This window comes from Chamaea fasciata, unplaced genomic scaffold (genome assembly GCF_029207755.1).
Source record: "Chamaea fasciata isolate MVZ Bird 193981 ecotype frontalis unplaced genomic scaffold, bChaFas1.0.hap1 SCAF_11, whole genome shotgun sequence".
NCBI classification, from domain to species: Eukaryota; Metazoa; Chordata; class Aves; order Passeriformes; family Sylviidae; genus Chamaea; species Chamaea fasciata.
Window position 1 is genome coordinate 10,780,828 of NW_027094096.1, and position 13,701 is coordinate 10,794,528.

The window sequence follows — 13,701 nt, forward strand, 5'->3', positions numbered from 1 at the left end:
TCCAAAATTGCTGTATGTTACCCCAAATTTACTATAAACATTAATTAGAAATATTGTGATGTCACAATAAAAATGTAGACTCCCCTATTTTGCCTTTTGAATAATGACCTTTAATCAGCAAAGAAATTGAATTAAACAAACCAAGCAAAAGTATGTCCCTTTACCAAGAAAATAACTGTGCTTTTTTCCTTCATGTAATCTCACCGTCTACCTGCCCAGCATAAAAGAAATTCATAATTATACCTTGCCTGGAATGTTTGTGTGCTTTTGTGTATTTGTTCTTGAGCAACACTGCTCTTGCCTGGGTTCTGCTTGGGGCAAAGATGACTTGCTTTGTCTTGTCTGTTTCCTTGGTCACTTCACACAGCAGGATATGAAGAAGCAGCTACATATTAACTGCATAATTGTGCTGCTGCTGTGTTATGATCTCTGTGCTAAGTGGTTTGTCAATCTGCTCTTAAGAATAATGTTAAAGACTTGATTGTGCGTCTGTTTTTTGCCCTCCTGTTTACTGTGGTGGAGCCTGGACTTCATCCATGTAGCAAAGCACTGCATCAGAACAGCTAAGAGAGGTCCTTTCCTAACTCCCACCACAGTTCCTGCTAAAACGTAACCAAGGCACAGAGGTGTTTCATGAGGGAATTTACAGCTCCTACTACACCGGCTGTCTCTTCAATACAGGCACCCTTCATCGTATTTCTTAGAGGCAGGAGACAAGTGCAAAGTCCAGGACATTTCACTACCACTCTGTTTACCTGGTCACCTGGTTCTCCTTGAAAACCTGTAATTCCTTGAAGGCCCTTTGGTCCAGGCAAACCCCGTGATCCTGGAAACCCCATCACTCCAGTGTCACCTTGGTCACCTGGCAGTCCTGGAACACCATTCTTCCCTGGAAATCCTCGTGTGCCTCTGAAACCAGTATTGCCTTTTTCACCTGAAGTTGATTGCAGAACAAGATAATGACCAATCAGGTCAAGCCAGTGTTTGACACTGATTTTCAATATGGCAATGCTTTCGCTCTTGCCGTGTTGCCTTAGTGATAATGCAAAGAAACTCTGCAGCCAGTTTAGGAATCTGTGAACACGGTATGGCGGCTGGATGTTACTGCAGCCCTGAATCCACACTGTGAAAACCACCAGTGATTTATGTCGGAGGAATGTGTGTGCATGCAGGGCTTTCTTTTATGAACTTACCTCTTTCACCTCTCAGTCCATTCTCACCAGGAAACCCTGGGTCCCCCCTTTGTCCTTTCTCCAGACGGAGGTTAACACAGCCGCTGTCTCCTGGAGGTCCCCTTTCGCCTTGGGAGTAACATTGGCAATGTAAATAGATCCTCACAAGTGACATGTCACTGAAAATCAGTTTGAGTGGTGACTTTCCTAATAGAGAAACCCATCTAATACTAACGTGGTTCTCAGTTTTTTCAGCAGGCTCACTGCTGACAGAATCCTTCCCTTGATTTTTGTTAATTCAATCATAACCCAGGGTGATATTAAATCAGAAGAATTAGGAAAGATTGTGAAATTATGAAAGACAGCAATTTTGATCTGCCTATGATTGCACCTTGCAGAGGATTATTGTCTTTCCTACAAAAATTAAACACATTTTTAATATAGTAGTAACAAAACTGAAAAGAGCAGCAATATAACTACAGAGTGAAATGGATTTTTACAAACCTTTTGTTCCCATATCTCCACATTCTCCACTAGGCCCAGGTAGACCCATTTTTCCTTCTTCACCTTTTACACCAAAAATTCCCATTGGGCCTTGTATTCCTGGGAGTCCTGGGAATCCCTGGGGTCCTTGAATGCCTTTGCTTCCTGGTAACATGAAATGCTTTATTTACATGTTAAGTCTGCTTATACTTTTGCTGTCATATTCTAAGGAACAGTATAAAGCAAAAGCAGGATGTTTAGAAGGACTTCTTAAGAAATCAGCAGAACTAGAGAACCAATAATTAGAGCATGGCTTCATGCCAGGGTCAAACTTCTCTTGAAACCCAGATTCCACTGAAGCAAATTGCCTCCCCCTACCTGCAGACAGCCCCTGGAGATTTAAGCTACCCTTGCTCCTAAAGCAGCTATCCCCAACACACCACCAGACCTTGAATGTGGCTACTGGATTATGGGGGCTTTGTTCTGCTCCTTGTCCCTGCCCTCCAGCTCAGGAGACTGGTACCCAGAGAACAGTTGGGCTTGCCATTCACGACTGAGGCAAAGAAGGCATGAAGTACCTCAGCCTTTTCCTCATCCTTTGTCAATAAAGGATGGAGATTCTCCTTACCCCTCCTTTTGCTGCTAATGTATTTATAGAAGCATTTTCATTGTCTTTTACAGCAGTAGCCAGATTGAGTTCTGGTTGCACTTTGGGCCTTTTGATTTTCTCCCCCCACAACCCTAAGACACCCCTGTCCTCCTGAGCTGCCTGTCCCTTCTTCCAGACTTCATACACTCCCTTTTATTCTGAGTTCAGCTAAAACTCTGCTCAGCCCAGCTGCTCATTCTCCCTGCTGGCTCATCTTTTGGCACATGGGATGGCCTGTTCCCATGGCTTAAAAATTTCCTTCTTGAAGAATGTTCAGTCTTCCATCAGGACTGCCACCCAAGGGATTCGGTTAACCCTAAACATATTCCTCCTTACTCCTATTATAGTGTATTACAACCTATTACAAATAGTCAGGTAATAATATACAGAAATATGTCAGTTTTGTAAAACAAATAAAGCACCAGGATGCACTAAGATGCATCAAACTATATTCATCCTTTTTTTTTTTTTTTATCCTAAGAGAAAGAACAAGGAATGGTTCTGTGGTTATTGACTCTAGCCTGCTGCAGTCTTATTCTTGAAGCTGGAAAGGGAGGTGGGTGCAAAATACTTCCTAACCTTAACAGCAATAAAAAGGCTCCCTCTACAAGAGAATTTATAGGTGAGGTGGTCTGCAGGATATTTAACATACCTGTTTCTCCTGGGAAGCCAATCAGTCCTCTGTTGCCTGGAAGTCCTGGGGGACCTCGTGAGCCTGGAGGGCCTGGGAGACCTCGTGAGCCCAGAGAGCCTTTGAGACCTTTGATTCCAGGTGGCCCAGCCAGGCCCCTGTCTCCCCTCTGACCTTTAAAGCCTGGTAAGCCTGAGAAAGAGAGCTTTAATCTATGTATGTAGATGCAGGCAAAAGTTAAGCAATTGTGTATAAAAAGGAGAAAGTGACAGATTTGGTCTAAATTTGAAGATCATCAAACATGGCAAAATAAGTTGAAACTTTTTTTTACCTATGTTGGAGTCCTGGCCCTGTTTAGATTTTTCAATTGGAATGTTTGTTTTCTTGTATTTGTTTAGTGACAGACAGTAGAAGAGCACTGTGAAAAATCCCTACTAATTTGTAAATACTTTTGATAGATGTGTCTCCTAGCTCTTCCTAAATAACACTTCCACTGAAGAATAAGCAAGATAAAAGCATCACAGTAATGACAGGAGCTCAGTTAAGTTACTCAGGACAACAGATAAGAGACAGCTCTTTGTTTATTACTTACAGTGAACCCACTGTGATTTGGCCAGTCAAAGAGCAGCAAGGGAAGTTGCACAGTTGAGATGCACAGTCTGCATTCCTTGATATAATGTACAGCCCCAGTAATGAGCAGCCCCCATGGAAACATTTGTCATGCCAGCCACAAAAATCATGTGATGAAATCTGGCAGAAAATAAGTGCAAAACTTAGAGCTGTGAGGCAACCTGCTGGCTCTTGTGTACCTTGAGGTCCTGGCAGGCCCATGACACCTCTGAGTCCAGGTGGTCCTGGTAAGCCTGGGACACACGGTGAGCCAGGGAAGCCTGGACAGCCTGGTGCTCCTACATCACCTTCTGGGCCTCTAAAACCTTTGGCACCTGGAAATCCTGGGGTGCCAGGCTGTCCTGGGAAAAAAACAAAAACAACATTGTTAGTTCAATTACTCACTGCCCCTCAAAATTTCTAGTTTTAATTTTGAAATGTACATGTTCGGTGACTGTAGTATCTTACTTATCCTCTAGTTTTTTCATAGTTTGTGAAAAGTGATGCTTTTCTGCAATTTAGAATTGGCTGTTGTGGAGAACTTCTTTCTTTAAGCAACAATTACAAATTCAACCTTCATCTATAGGTACAGAAGATAGTTTCTGATGTGTAGGAGCAGAATGGGAGTAGCTCACTGGCCTGCACCAGGTCCCCAGTACTGGCTCAGTTCTGTAGGTGTTCCCTGCACTGAAGGATGGGTGTATGTGCTTAGGGCCAGGCAAAAGGAACACCTGTCAAAGGAAACAGCAATATCCTCTGCGGGGTGGGAAGGATGTGGTGCTGTGGAGACATCGCTGCAGCAAACAGCAAAATGTAAATGTAAAAACAGGGAGTACTGTTCACAGTCACCATTATGGATCTGAGTGAGAGGAAGTCTTCTCTGAACAAGGAGCACCTTTGCTCAGATTTTGTCCTTTGAACATGTAGAAGTGTTTCATAGAAGCCGGCCCATACCTTGAAGTCCAGGAATGCCTGGATTACCCCTTGCTCCCTGTGCCCCAGGGGGACCTGGCAGGCCCCTGTTGCCTGGGATTCCTGGAGGGCCGTACATGGTGTCACCTGGAAGACCTTTCTGACCATCTGTGCCAGGTGGACCTGGAAGGCCATTTTTTCCATCAACTGTAGATCCTCTTTCACCTTCATCACCAGGATCACCAGCTGTGCCTCGAAAGCCTGTTCATATGATTTTTAAATTCAAATAAAGCTTAATTTGGGAGGTGTTCAGGGTTTTTTATTTCCCCCCCCCCCCAACTGTGGAATATTGTAGTCCAAATTTATCCAGATTTAAATTGTCACCTTGCAAAGAAACATAACATCAGAAATTAAATTTCATGTTTCTTATTTATAGCTAATGATACATGAGGATTGAAGGAGGTAATTCCTGTGGGAAGTGACAGGGGATTTCTTTGGGGCAGCATCTGTCTTGAGTACTGTCACTCTTGTTCAGTTCAGTGCCTTTGTTCTCTGGACACTGAACTACTCATTTCAATTCAATTCTGCTTGACCCTACCCTACCTTTCCCTGCATGTATGCATTACAACTTGACCAGCAACTCTCCCAAATTAGGAAAAGCACAATTCACCTTCTGGCCCAGGGATTCCCGTTCCTGGCCTTCCTCGATGGCCTTTTTGCCCATCAAAGCCATTTGGGCCAGGATGCCCAGGGAGTCCTTTTAAACCCTTTTGTCCTGGAAATAGAAAGGAAATACATAAAAAGGCTGCCAGAGCATTAAAATGTGTGATTTCAGGATTTTATCTTTATCCCATGCAAATTCATACACCTTGAACACAAGTTGATTTCATCTGCTTCTAACACTTTGGGCAAGAGCCACTGCCCAAGTCATAAACAAATGTGTGCTTGCTGTTTTTCTAAATGAACAGGTTCTCTATTTCACTAACAGCAGACTGAAATCACCAGTGTCGATTAGGAAAAAAATATTTCCTACAACATTTAATGTTACAGGCCATGAACAGTGTTAACCTAGTGAATGACAGGTGTCAGCTCAGGATACCCTCTTTTCTTTAATTAGCAACTTAAAACACCATTTCAGTAGAAATCAAAATTTCTACTGTGCATACACATACCTTGAACACCTTTAAAACCCGGGGGACCTGGATTTCCAGGATATGGTGATGTAATGCAGACAGTTTCACCTGAAGCAAGAGTGAGAAGAAACTGGCCTATTTGATTTTACATTAACTGGAGTCTGAGTACTTACTTACTGTAATATTTCTAGGAAAGTGCCCAACCACACGTGAAGTGACTGTTTAGTCACATTGTTATTTCCATATTACTGAAGTTTTGATGGGGAATTTTAATTTTTTTTTATACTTCCTATAGAACATTGGTAATATTTCAAATTGTTGTGGTACAGTTGTATTTTTTAAAGATAAAGGGTTTTTTTTTTTTAAATTATTGTGGCAATTTGTTTTACAATACTCTCTATTTGCAAGAAAGAAATAATATTTTCATTTCAATTCTATCTACAGCTATCAGTGTAGATTTTTTTTTTTTGCTAAGCATTTTTATAACCAAAAACCAGGCCAAGCTTTAAGTATAAATGGTGTTTTTCTAGAAATTAATATTATTTTCACCCTACATGAACAGCACTATATGTATACACATAGATATACATATAGAATAATACATTCATATAATTTACAATACATATTAAACCATGATGGATGCCACCAAACATTCAAACACGTATTTTATAATTTCATTCTTAACTTAAAATTACCTTTCTGGCCTTTTGGACCAGGTGGCCCAACATTACCCATATCACCAAAGTCTCCAGGGCTACCTCTGGCTCCTGGAGGCCCAGGAAGCCCCAGACCAGGCAATCCCATCTGGCCTTTTACCCCAGGAGGTCCTGGGAGCCCAGGGAATCCTTTATCACCCGGAATTGTTACTCCAGCATCACCCTGAAATAAAAATTCTCAGTAAGAAGTAACAAGAGCTGATTTCTCTCCTCTCTTTGATTATGAAAAAGCATGTTAGAGAATTCTCTGGAGAAACACTTTCACAATGGAAAGATTACATGGATGACATTAGTATTTTTGAATATTCAAAGGTAATAGGAACAAAGGGGTTTGTGTATTTTTTGTTTCCCAACTCCATAATATTGACACACAGTATATGCAAAGATTATAATCAGGAAAGCAAAAATAAACAGTAATACTTACAAGAAACTAATCTTTTAATAGATAAAAACTTTCATAACCTTTCATAAGATAACATGTTAACTGAAATGGAAAAAATCTGGGGAAGTCAAACATACCTCAGCTCCTTTTTCTCCTGGCAATCCCAGTTCCCCATCTCTGCCATCAAGACCTCTTTGGCCTGGAAATCCTGGAAGCCCAGTTGGTCCTCTTTCCCCTTTTAAACCTTAAAATATTTTTTGAGGAAAAATATAATATTTGCAGTAATTTTAGGGGGAGGAGGTATTTCTGCTTAAGGAAATGCTGGGTAACTGTTATTCCTATCTTCATGATAATGCCCAGTCCTTGAATTCACATTCCTTAACAAGGCATTTTAGGCTTAGGAAGGAAGTTTGTAGTTGGATACCTGATGGAACAACTTGCTCTCTCTGTAAAAGACGTGTTCACAGGCACCACAAGAACATGGCTTATGTCTGCTATACATAGAGTTAAAATATTTTACTACTGAAACAGGTCACAGATTTATTCTTGATTTTGGTGAAGTCACGATATAGCAGTGCCATATAATGCGGAATATTTGCATCAATATTCCCCAAAGGTTTTTCTTTTTTTCCCCACGTGGATTTCCCTTGCACCAATATTTACGAAAAAGTAAATTTTGCATCAAGGACAGTAAAACTATTCTAACATAAAGATTCATTCTGCTGTATCAAGAAATCCTTTGCAAATAAAGGAAATGTTTTCCTCTGCTCCAACATCTGTAAAAAACCCACAGGCATCCAAAGCTAAGCTAACTTTTCATAAACAATAAGAAGGACAATCTTCTGTGAATAACTATTTTAGCCTTTCTAACTAGGCTTTGCCATCAGATTGCTGTAATTTATTGTTCTCTGTTTCTTCTGCTTTTGCAAATCATAACCATAACTGTGGAGAGGTTTTGATCTATTTAATTACAAGAATTCCAGTTGTGCAACTGGTGGCCTATTGTTTCTCTTCAATGCCCGGTCAAGAGTAATTTTTAGAAATAGGAGAGGAATCTGAATAGTCATTGAGACTGAGATTTTCCCAAGACGGACGTTGGTGGCCTAATCCGAGATAACAGCTATGATATTGGTATATGACACTTCAGGAGGTGGCTTCTGTACAATAATATTTCTTCATGATTACACAGTGTTTGTATTCTGCTTAGTCTTGCCTGTACAGACCTCTGGAAGACCCCAATTATCAACTGCATGATGTGAAAAGCCATTTGTTGGCATTAATAACATGCTGTTTTATGGCTCAACTATAGAGGAAAAAACCACAAAACACTGTGTTGATCTTGTGTTTAGAAAGAAGACTTGGTACCAAGAGAGCAGTTTGGATATATATGCCCTCTAGGTCTCAGTAACTTACTGAGCTAATGGATTTAGTAAAGAGAAAATTAATGTTTTTCTCACACTATTGCCTAGATATCATATAGGAAAACAAAAAGGTCAATGGTAAAATATGTGTTTACCTTTCATTCTAACTCTTCCTGCATCACCCTTCTCTCCTTTTTCCCCATGCTGTCCAGCAGAACCAGGAGTTCCCTTATCATTGACAAAGAAAAGAGTTGTCAGTTATCTCCAGCAAGGAATCAAAGTGAGAATCAAAGGGAAAATTAGGTATCTATCTCTTACATGGTTTCCCCATGAAAGACCAATTAAAGTAACCAAAAGGATGCACTTGTCTCTTTTGATGGTCAAAAAGAGGAGTGTGAATGGCACATGGCCTTTTCAGGCTGATTCTGCCACCTGCAGATACACAACTGAAAGAAATTGTAATGCCAGAAACACTGGGCCCATGGCTGCACAGCTCTGGGACTGCAAATGTCAGAATATCAAAAGAAATGATTCATGAACTCTTCCCACTGCAGACTTCAACCCACAGTGCACTGAGGAAGGGAATCTGGAGGGTGGCGATTTCTGGATGAGGCTGTCCTCCCAGAAGGGAACACAGCATGAAGCAAGTGATACTTTTTTTCTGAATGAAAACCCACAAAGCCATCAATAAAAATTTCATCTAGCTAGGTACATAATATTCTTAGAGGAATACATGTCTTGAAAGGTTTAGAGGAGAAAATAATACTTTCCTATATTTTTATGCTGATTTTTGGTTTCAGCTGTTCAAGCAGGGTGCAATTTTCATCATCATTGGTCAAGGTCTGATCTTGCAACAGTACATTTAGCCATGTGAAATTTAAACAGAAGTAAAAGGCCACTAAGGTACAAAAACTGGGGGATTATTTAGGCACCTTCCTCTGTTACTCAAATTCTTTCCCTTAAAAAAGGTGGAGCAAAAATAGTTTATAATGTGATTGACAATTTTAAATCAGGCAGCAGACTTCTGAAAAATGTGTATATCTGAAACTAGAAGTGACTATTTGTTACAATATCTAGATCTCCAAGTAAGAAGTGATGAGCTATTAGTATCTGAAAAGAAAACGAAATATTTGGGAAGAGAGCAGAAAAATGGAGAAAACGGTCCATTAGACCAAAGCACTTCTGTACTGAAGTGAATTATTTCCTTCCAAAGTGATTACTTTGTCCTTGTTTCTCAATTAAGCAACCCAAGGACAGCAAAGCTCAGGACAAGGCTTCAAGCCTTACTTCGGAGCCACAAGGGCGAAAACATCCTCTCAAAAGTAACAAAAACATCAGGATCTCACATACACCACTCAGGTAATAGGGTTTTAAGAAAAAAAAAGAGAGCAGATGTAAGCCTTCTAATGAAACTATTGGAACTTGAATGAGAGCCATTCCATCTCCTTCTCTGAGACTCACAATGGATTTGTTTGCTTTTCTTTTTTTTTTTTTTTTTTCTCTTTTGAAAGAGCATGATCTGGAAACTTTTAAGCAACTCCCTAAGTGAAAAAAGTTGTGCTATTAAAACAACCCCAAATCTCAAAACAAAACCAAAAACCAACCAAGAACAACAACAAAAGGCACACAAATCTCTCTAAACATGCCCCTCAAATCAACCCAAAAACCCAAGCATAATGCAGCAGTAATAAAGCAGAGCATATCTACCTATACGTTCAAAGAAAACCCTCTCACACACAAGAAGGTGCATTAAAAAACCTTCTATTTGGCATAATTTTGGCATTTGGCAGCATCCTGGATGTACACTCCATATGTCAGACCAGAAGAAGCAGATGAAAATCACAGCAAGACCAATAAATTATCATATAGTGTATTCCTACAGCAGTTAGATTAAGTGGTGTTTTGAATTATTGCACATTCTGGGGAATTAAGATAAACTATATAAAGCACATTAAAGAAAGCAAGTCTGCTCCCAGAAATAAAAGCTTGTTTCACTAGACTGTAATAAGCTAAAGTAGGGAAAAGTTCCAGATAGTTTTCCAGAGCACTTTCTCCACCATTCTGCTTAAATGCCTCCTGAGTTGAGAGTTAACTTGATGTTTTTTACTGAAGCTCATGAAAACTACTCACGGGGAGCCCTGGTGATCCCACTGCACCAGATAAGCCTGGGTCACCCTTTTCTCCGTGTCTTCCAGGGTATCCCATTTGTCCTTTCCTTCCTTCAGTACCTGGAGGTCCTTGCACACCACGGGGACCAGGAGGACCAGCACCACATGAGCAGAGGCCTTGACTTCCTACATGAAAGTGTCAAAATTACATTGAAACAGTTGCAAAATTAATACACAAAAAATAAAGCTGTCCTTTTTCTTTCGTGTGTGAGTAGTGCACAAATCGTTTTATCTCGTGTTATGTCAGCTGGAGAGGATTATCAGACTCCCTTTACAGTGCTGAGTAACTGCACTACAAGGACTCTGCTGACTCAGAAGCCCCAATGCCAATAGAACATGTGACTTTACTTTGATGGGCCTCATCTTCCAAGTTACCATGAACTTCTTTAAATTTGACACTCCTGGCAAAGGTTCCATACTCAAATTGTTGTTAACCAGGCCAACTTACCCTTCTCTCCTTTTGCACCTTTTCTTCCTGGAAGGCCTATCTGACCTTTTGCTCCAGGTTCTCCAGGGATCCCTCTGTCAGTACAGATTACACCTTTGAAAAAACAAATTTTCCAGCCAGTATAAATCTGGTTCGCTCTTTCCACACTTTAGGTCATGTGTCCTCATCTCCCTTCTCTTGCTATTCTCACATGAAAAGTTAGAGATCTTATTAAATGCTTTACAAGTTGCTCCTTATAGATTATACTGCAACAGACAGTGTGGCTAGAGTTCATGTTGATAGATCGCTTCTCATTGCCACTGCTACTTTTTCTACTTTAGAACTTTACTTTTTTCTTCTCTAAAGGATGCAGATTTGGGTTTCCTCCTCAGTATTTTTCAGGTAGTATATTCTTAATAGAATTTTAATATGTGTGTTACTTTTGTGGGTTTAAATCACCCAGAAAACCATGAAAATCTTGAAATCTCACTGATCAAAAGCTAATAGGAAAAATGTTTTCAACATCCCATGTAATCTTTGAACTAGCTGTCAAGATACACTTTTCTCTTCTCTGGATTTTTAGCACCAATAAAAGCAATGGATCTATTGATCTGCAGAATTCTATTCTTGTTATATAAATTGCTGTTGAACCTACTGGGTAGTCCAGGTAAGCCTTGTCTTCCTGGCTGCCCTGGTAGGCCTGGTGGTCCAGGAAATCCCGGTCTTCCTGGGATTAATTCACCTGTCCCAGGCAAACCAGGGTCCCCTTGAAAACCTTGAGGTCCTGGTGCCCCACTTACTCCTGGCAGGCCAGGAAGACCTGAAAAAAAAGACAGGTAAACAGCCCATACAGCATTAATGTGAGATATCAAGGAGGAAACTCCAGACCATTCAGGACTGTTCTGAAAAACAGCTTCTATATAACTAATGCTTGAATCCAAATCCTTAGGTTTTTTAGGATCCACAAGAAAAGAGGCTCCTGCTGTAGACCCTTCAAATGCTTCTTTTCCTCCTTCCCTCCATTATCTCTTTTCCAGACATCCTAACTACTCCAGCTCCTCACACAGAGCAAAGCCATCCTCAGCACATCCCATTATATTTTTATGATGGAGAGCAGAAATTTTAAGCACAGCACTCCAGACACAGTAATACCATGGGTTTACCATCGTAGTATTCTCCTTGGTCTTCTGTTCCATTTCCAGTCATTCCTAATGTTCTGCTTGGATCATTTTGTTTCTTTTTCTGGCTATTAAGTGCTGAGTCAATATTTTAACTGAACAGTCTTTACAGCTGGTGATTTGCATCAAGCAAGAACAAAGAACAGTTTTCTTTCAGCTGCTTTCTTTCCTTCTGGTATATAGTTCCCATTTACCCTTTGCCTCTCTTACTTGTTCCATCATATCCTGGTCTTCCTAGAAGGCCTGAAGGACCAATTGGTCCAACTGACCCCATTTCACCGACAGGACCTGGAAATCCAGGATCTCCTCGTGGACCTAAAGAGAATTACAGAAATGTGTGAGTTGAACACCTTATGGAATTGACAGCTTAAATGTTAATTAAACTGCAACCAAAATTATAATTTGGAAACTACACAAAAGTAAAATCATTTATGAAACATTTTAAGATGTGTAACAATTTAATTTTAAGGTGGGAGGATTTGGTTACTTTTCTATGGATTCCAGCCCATTTCGAGAGCACATTTTTAACTCTTCATCACTTTGTAGAAGTTTCTTTGTGCTACGTATTATTACGTAAAATGGTGAGAGAAATGTTTGCCCAAAATAAACACATGTAGCATTTAAAATAAATATGGATATTGGAGAGAGTCCTTCAGATCCAGCTGAGACTGCATGCATGAAGATCTTGCACACAAACATTTAATCTGACACTTGTATGTCTAACGTAGTTACAGGAAGATCAGTGAGACAAACAAACACAAAAATGTGGCCAAACCCACAAACACAGCCTGTGGCCACTAGGAATTTTTTAGGATTCCAGCCCCTGCACCCCTAATGACCACCTTCACACACCTTGGCAAAACAGGTCCTGCACTACATACAGCACAAAGACTAGTCAGAAATAGATATAACCTTTTATAGGAGGTGGTGGAGTTCCAACAGCTCCAGGAGGACCTGGGGGCCCTTTCTCTCCTGGATCCCCCTGTAAGAGACCAACAATAAATTTTTTTTGTATACAAATATATGGTGTACTAGAATGTAACTGAATATTTCAACAATGGGGAGGTATGTAAGGATTTGACAGACACCACCCAGGAAACTTGATTTTGACACTTTACAGCATTTAAAACCAAGCAAAAATATTTAAAATTATCATTATCTTTCAGGATGCCAGTGGCTAGACTGTAATATACCCATCATACATATCTATTTGACCCTTCAGAACATGTGACTGTTCTATTTGATTCCATTCATTTATTGTAAATATGACTCAACTACAGGAAACCAGTATCCATTTAATTGAGATATTTAAACCACCAATCTGTAATTAAAATCACAGAAATTCTGTATCAGGATTAGGAAATTACTTCTATGACAGATAAGCATAAAGAAAAACAGTTTCACAGTCTAACAGCTATTATCAATGGTAAGAGATACTCAAAGCTCTTATAAGAAGTTTAAAACATCTGCATTAGGGAAACATAAAAGTGCTTACTAATGGTGAGGAAAATCACTTCTGCTTGGAGGATTTCTAAATTAACTTGGATTTTGACACTTAGAATTGCAAGTCAAGTGGTCTTTAGGGACAGCTTTCATGTGGCAAATTGTATTAGACCTTTTGCTTTGTAGATTAGAAATCAGGTCTCTTTTTTCAGCAAATGGGAACTGAGAAAACAAGAATGTCAATGTGGGAACTGCGTAGTGAGGCTGCATTCCCAGGACTGGACTCCAGGGCCTTTTAGGACACAGACAAGGAGAACTGGGTCTGCAAAACTGGAGACCCATTCTTACACAAGTGAAAACAAGGCCTCTATACCTCTTTCTTGGCTTTTTTTTTTTTTTTTAAATAAATGCTGTCTCTACAGTAATGAGACGTCACT

General features: G+C 40.0%; 1 protein-coding gene across 2 annotated transcripts in view; it reads right to left on the minus strand.

Annotated features, from left to right (window-relative positions):
- COL4A4 (collagen type IV alpha 4 chain) overlaps positions 1-13,701 on the minus strand; it is a 64,465-nt gene that overhangs the window by 19,560 nt on the left and 31,204 nt on the right. For both annotated transcript variants that reach the window (XM_066193191.1, XM_066193190.1), the window contains 16 exons: positions 12,734-12,803; positions 12,032-12,136; positions 11,299-11,463; positions 10,665-10,757; positions 10,179-10,342; positions 8,204-8,276; positions 6,825-6,931; positions 6,285-6,468; positions 5,629-5,697; positions 5,127-5,231; positions 4,499-4,717; positions 3,745-3,906; positions 2,957-3,127; positions 1,677-1,820; positions 1,194-1,301; positions 756-934 (listed from right to left, as the gene is read on the minus strand). In XM_066193191.1, coding sequence (XP_066049288.1) covers positions 756-934; positions 1,194-1,301; positions 1,677-1,820; positions 2,957-3,127; positions 3,745-3,906; positions 4,499-4,717; positions 5,127-5,231; positions 5,629-5,697; positions 6,285-6,468; positions 6,825-6,931; positions 8,204-8,276; positions 10,179-10,342; positions 10,665-10,757; positions 11,299-11,463; positions 12,032-12,136; positions 12,734-12,803 — 2,118 coding nt within the window. The remainder of the gene's footprint in view (positions 1-755; positions 935-1,193; positions 1,302-1,676; positions 1,821-2,956; positions 3,128-3,744; positions 3,907-4,498; positions 4,718-5,126; positions 5,232-5,628; positions 5,698-6,284; positions 6,469-6,824; positions 6,932-8,203; positions 8,277-10,178; positions 10,343-10,664; positions 10,758-11,298; positions 11,464-12,031; positions 12,137-12,733; positions 12,804-13,701) is intronic.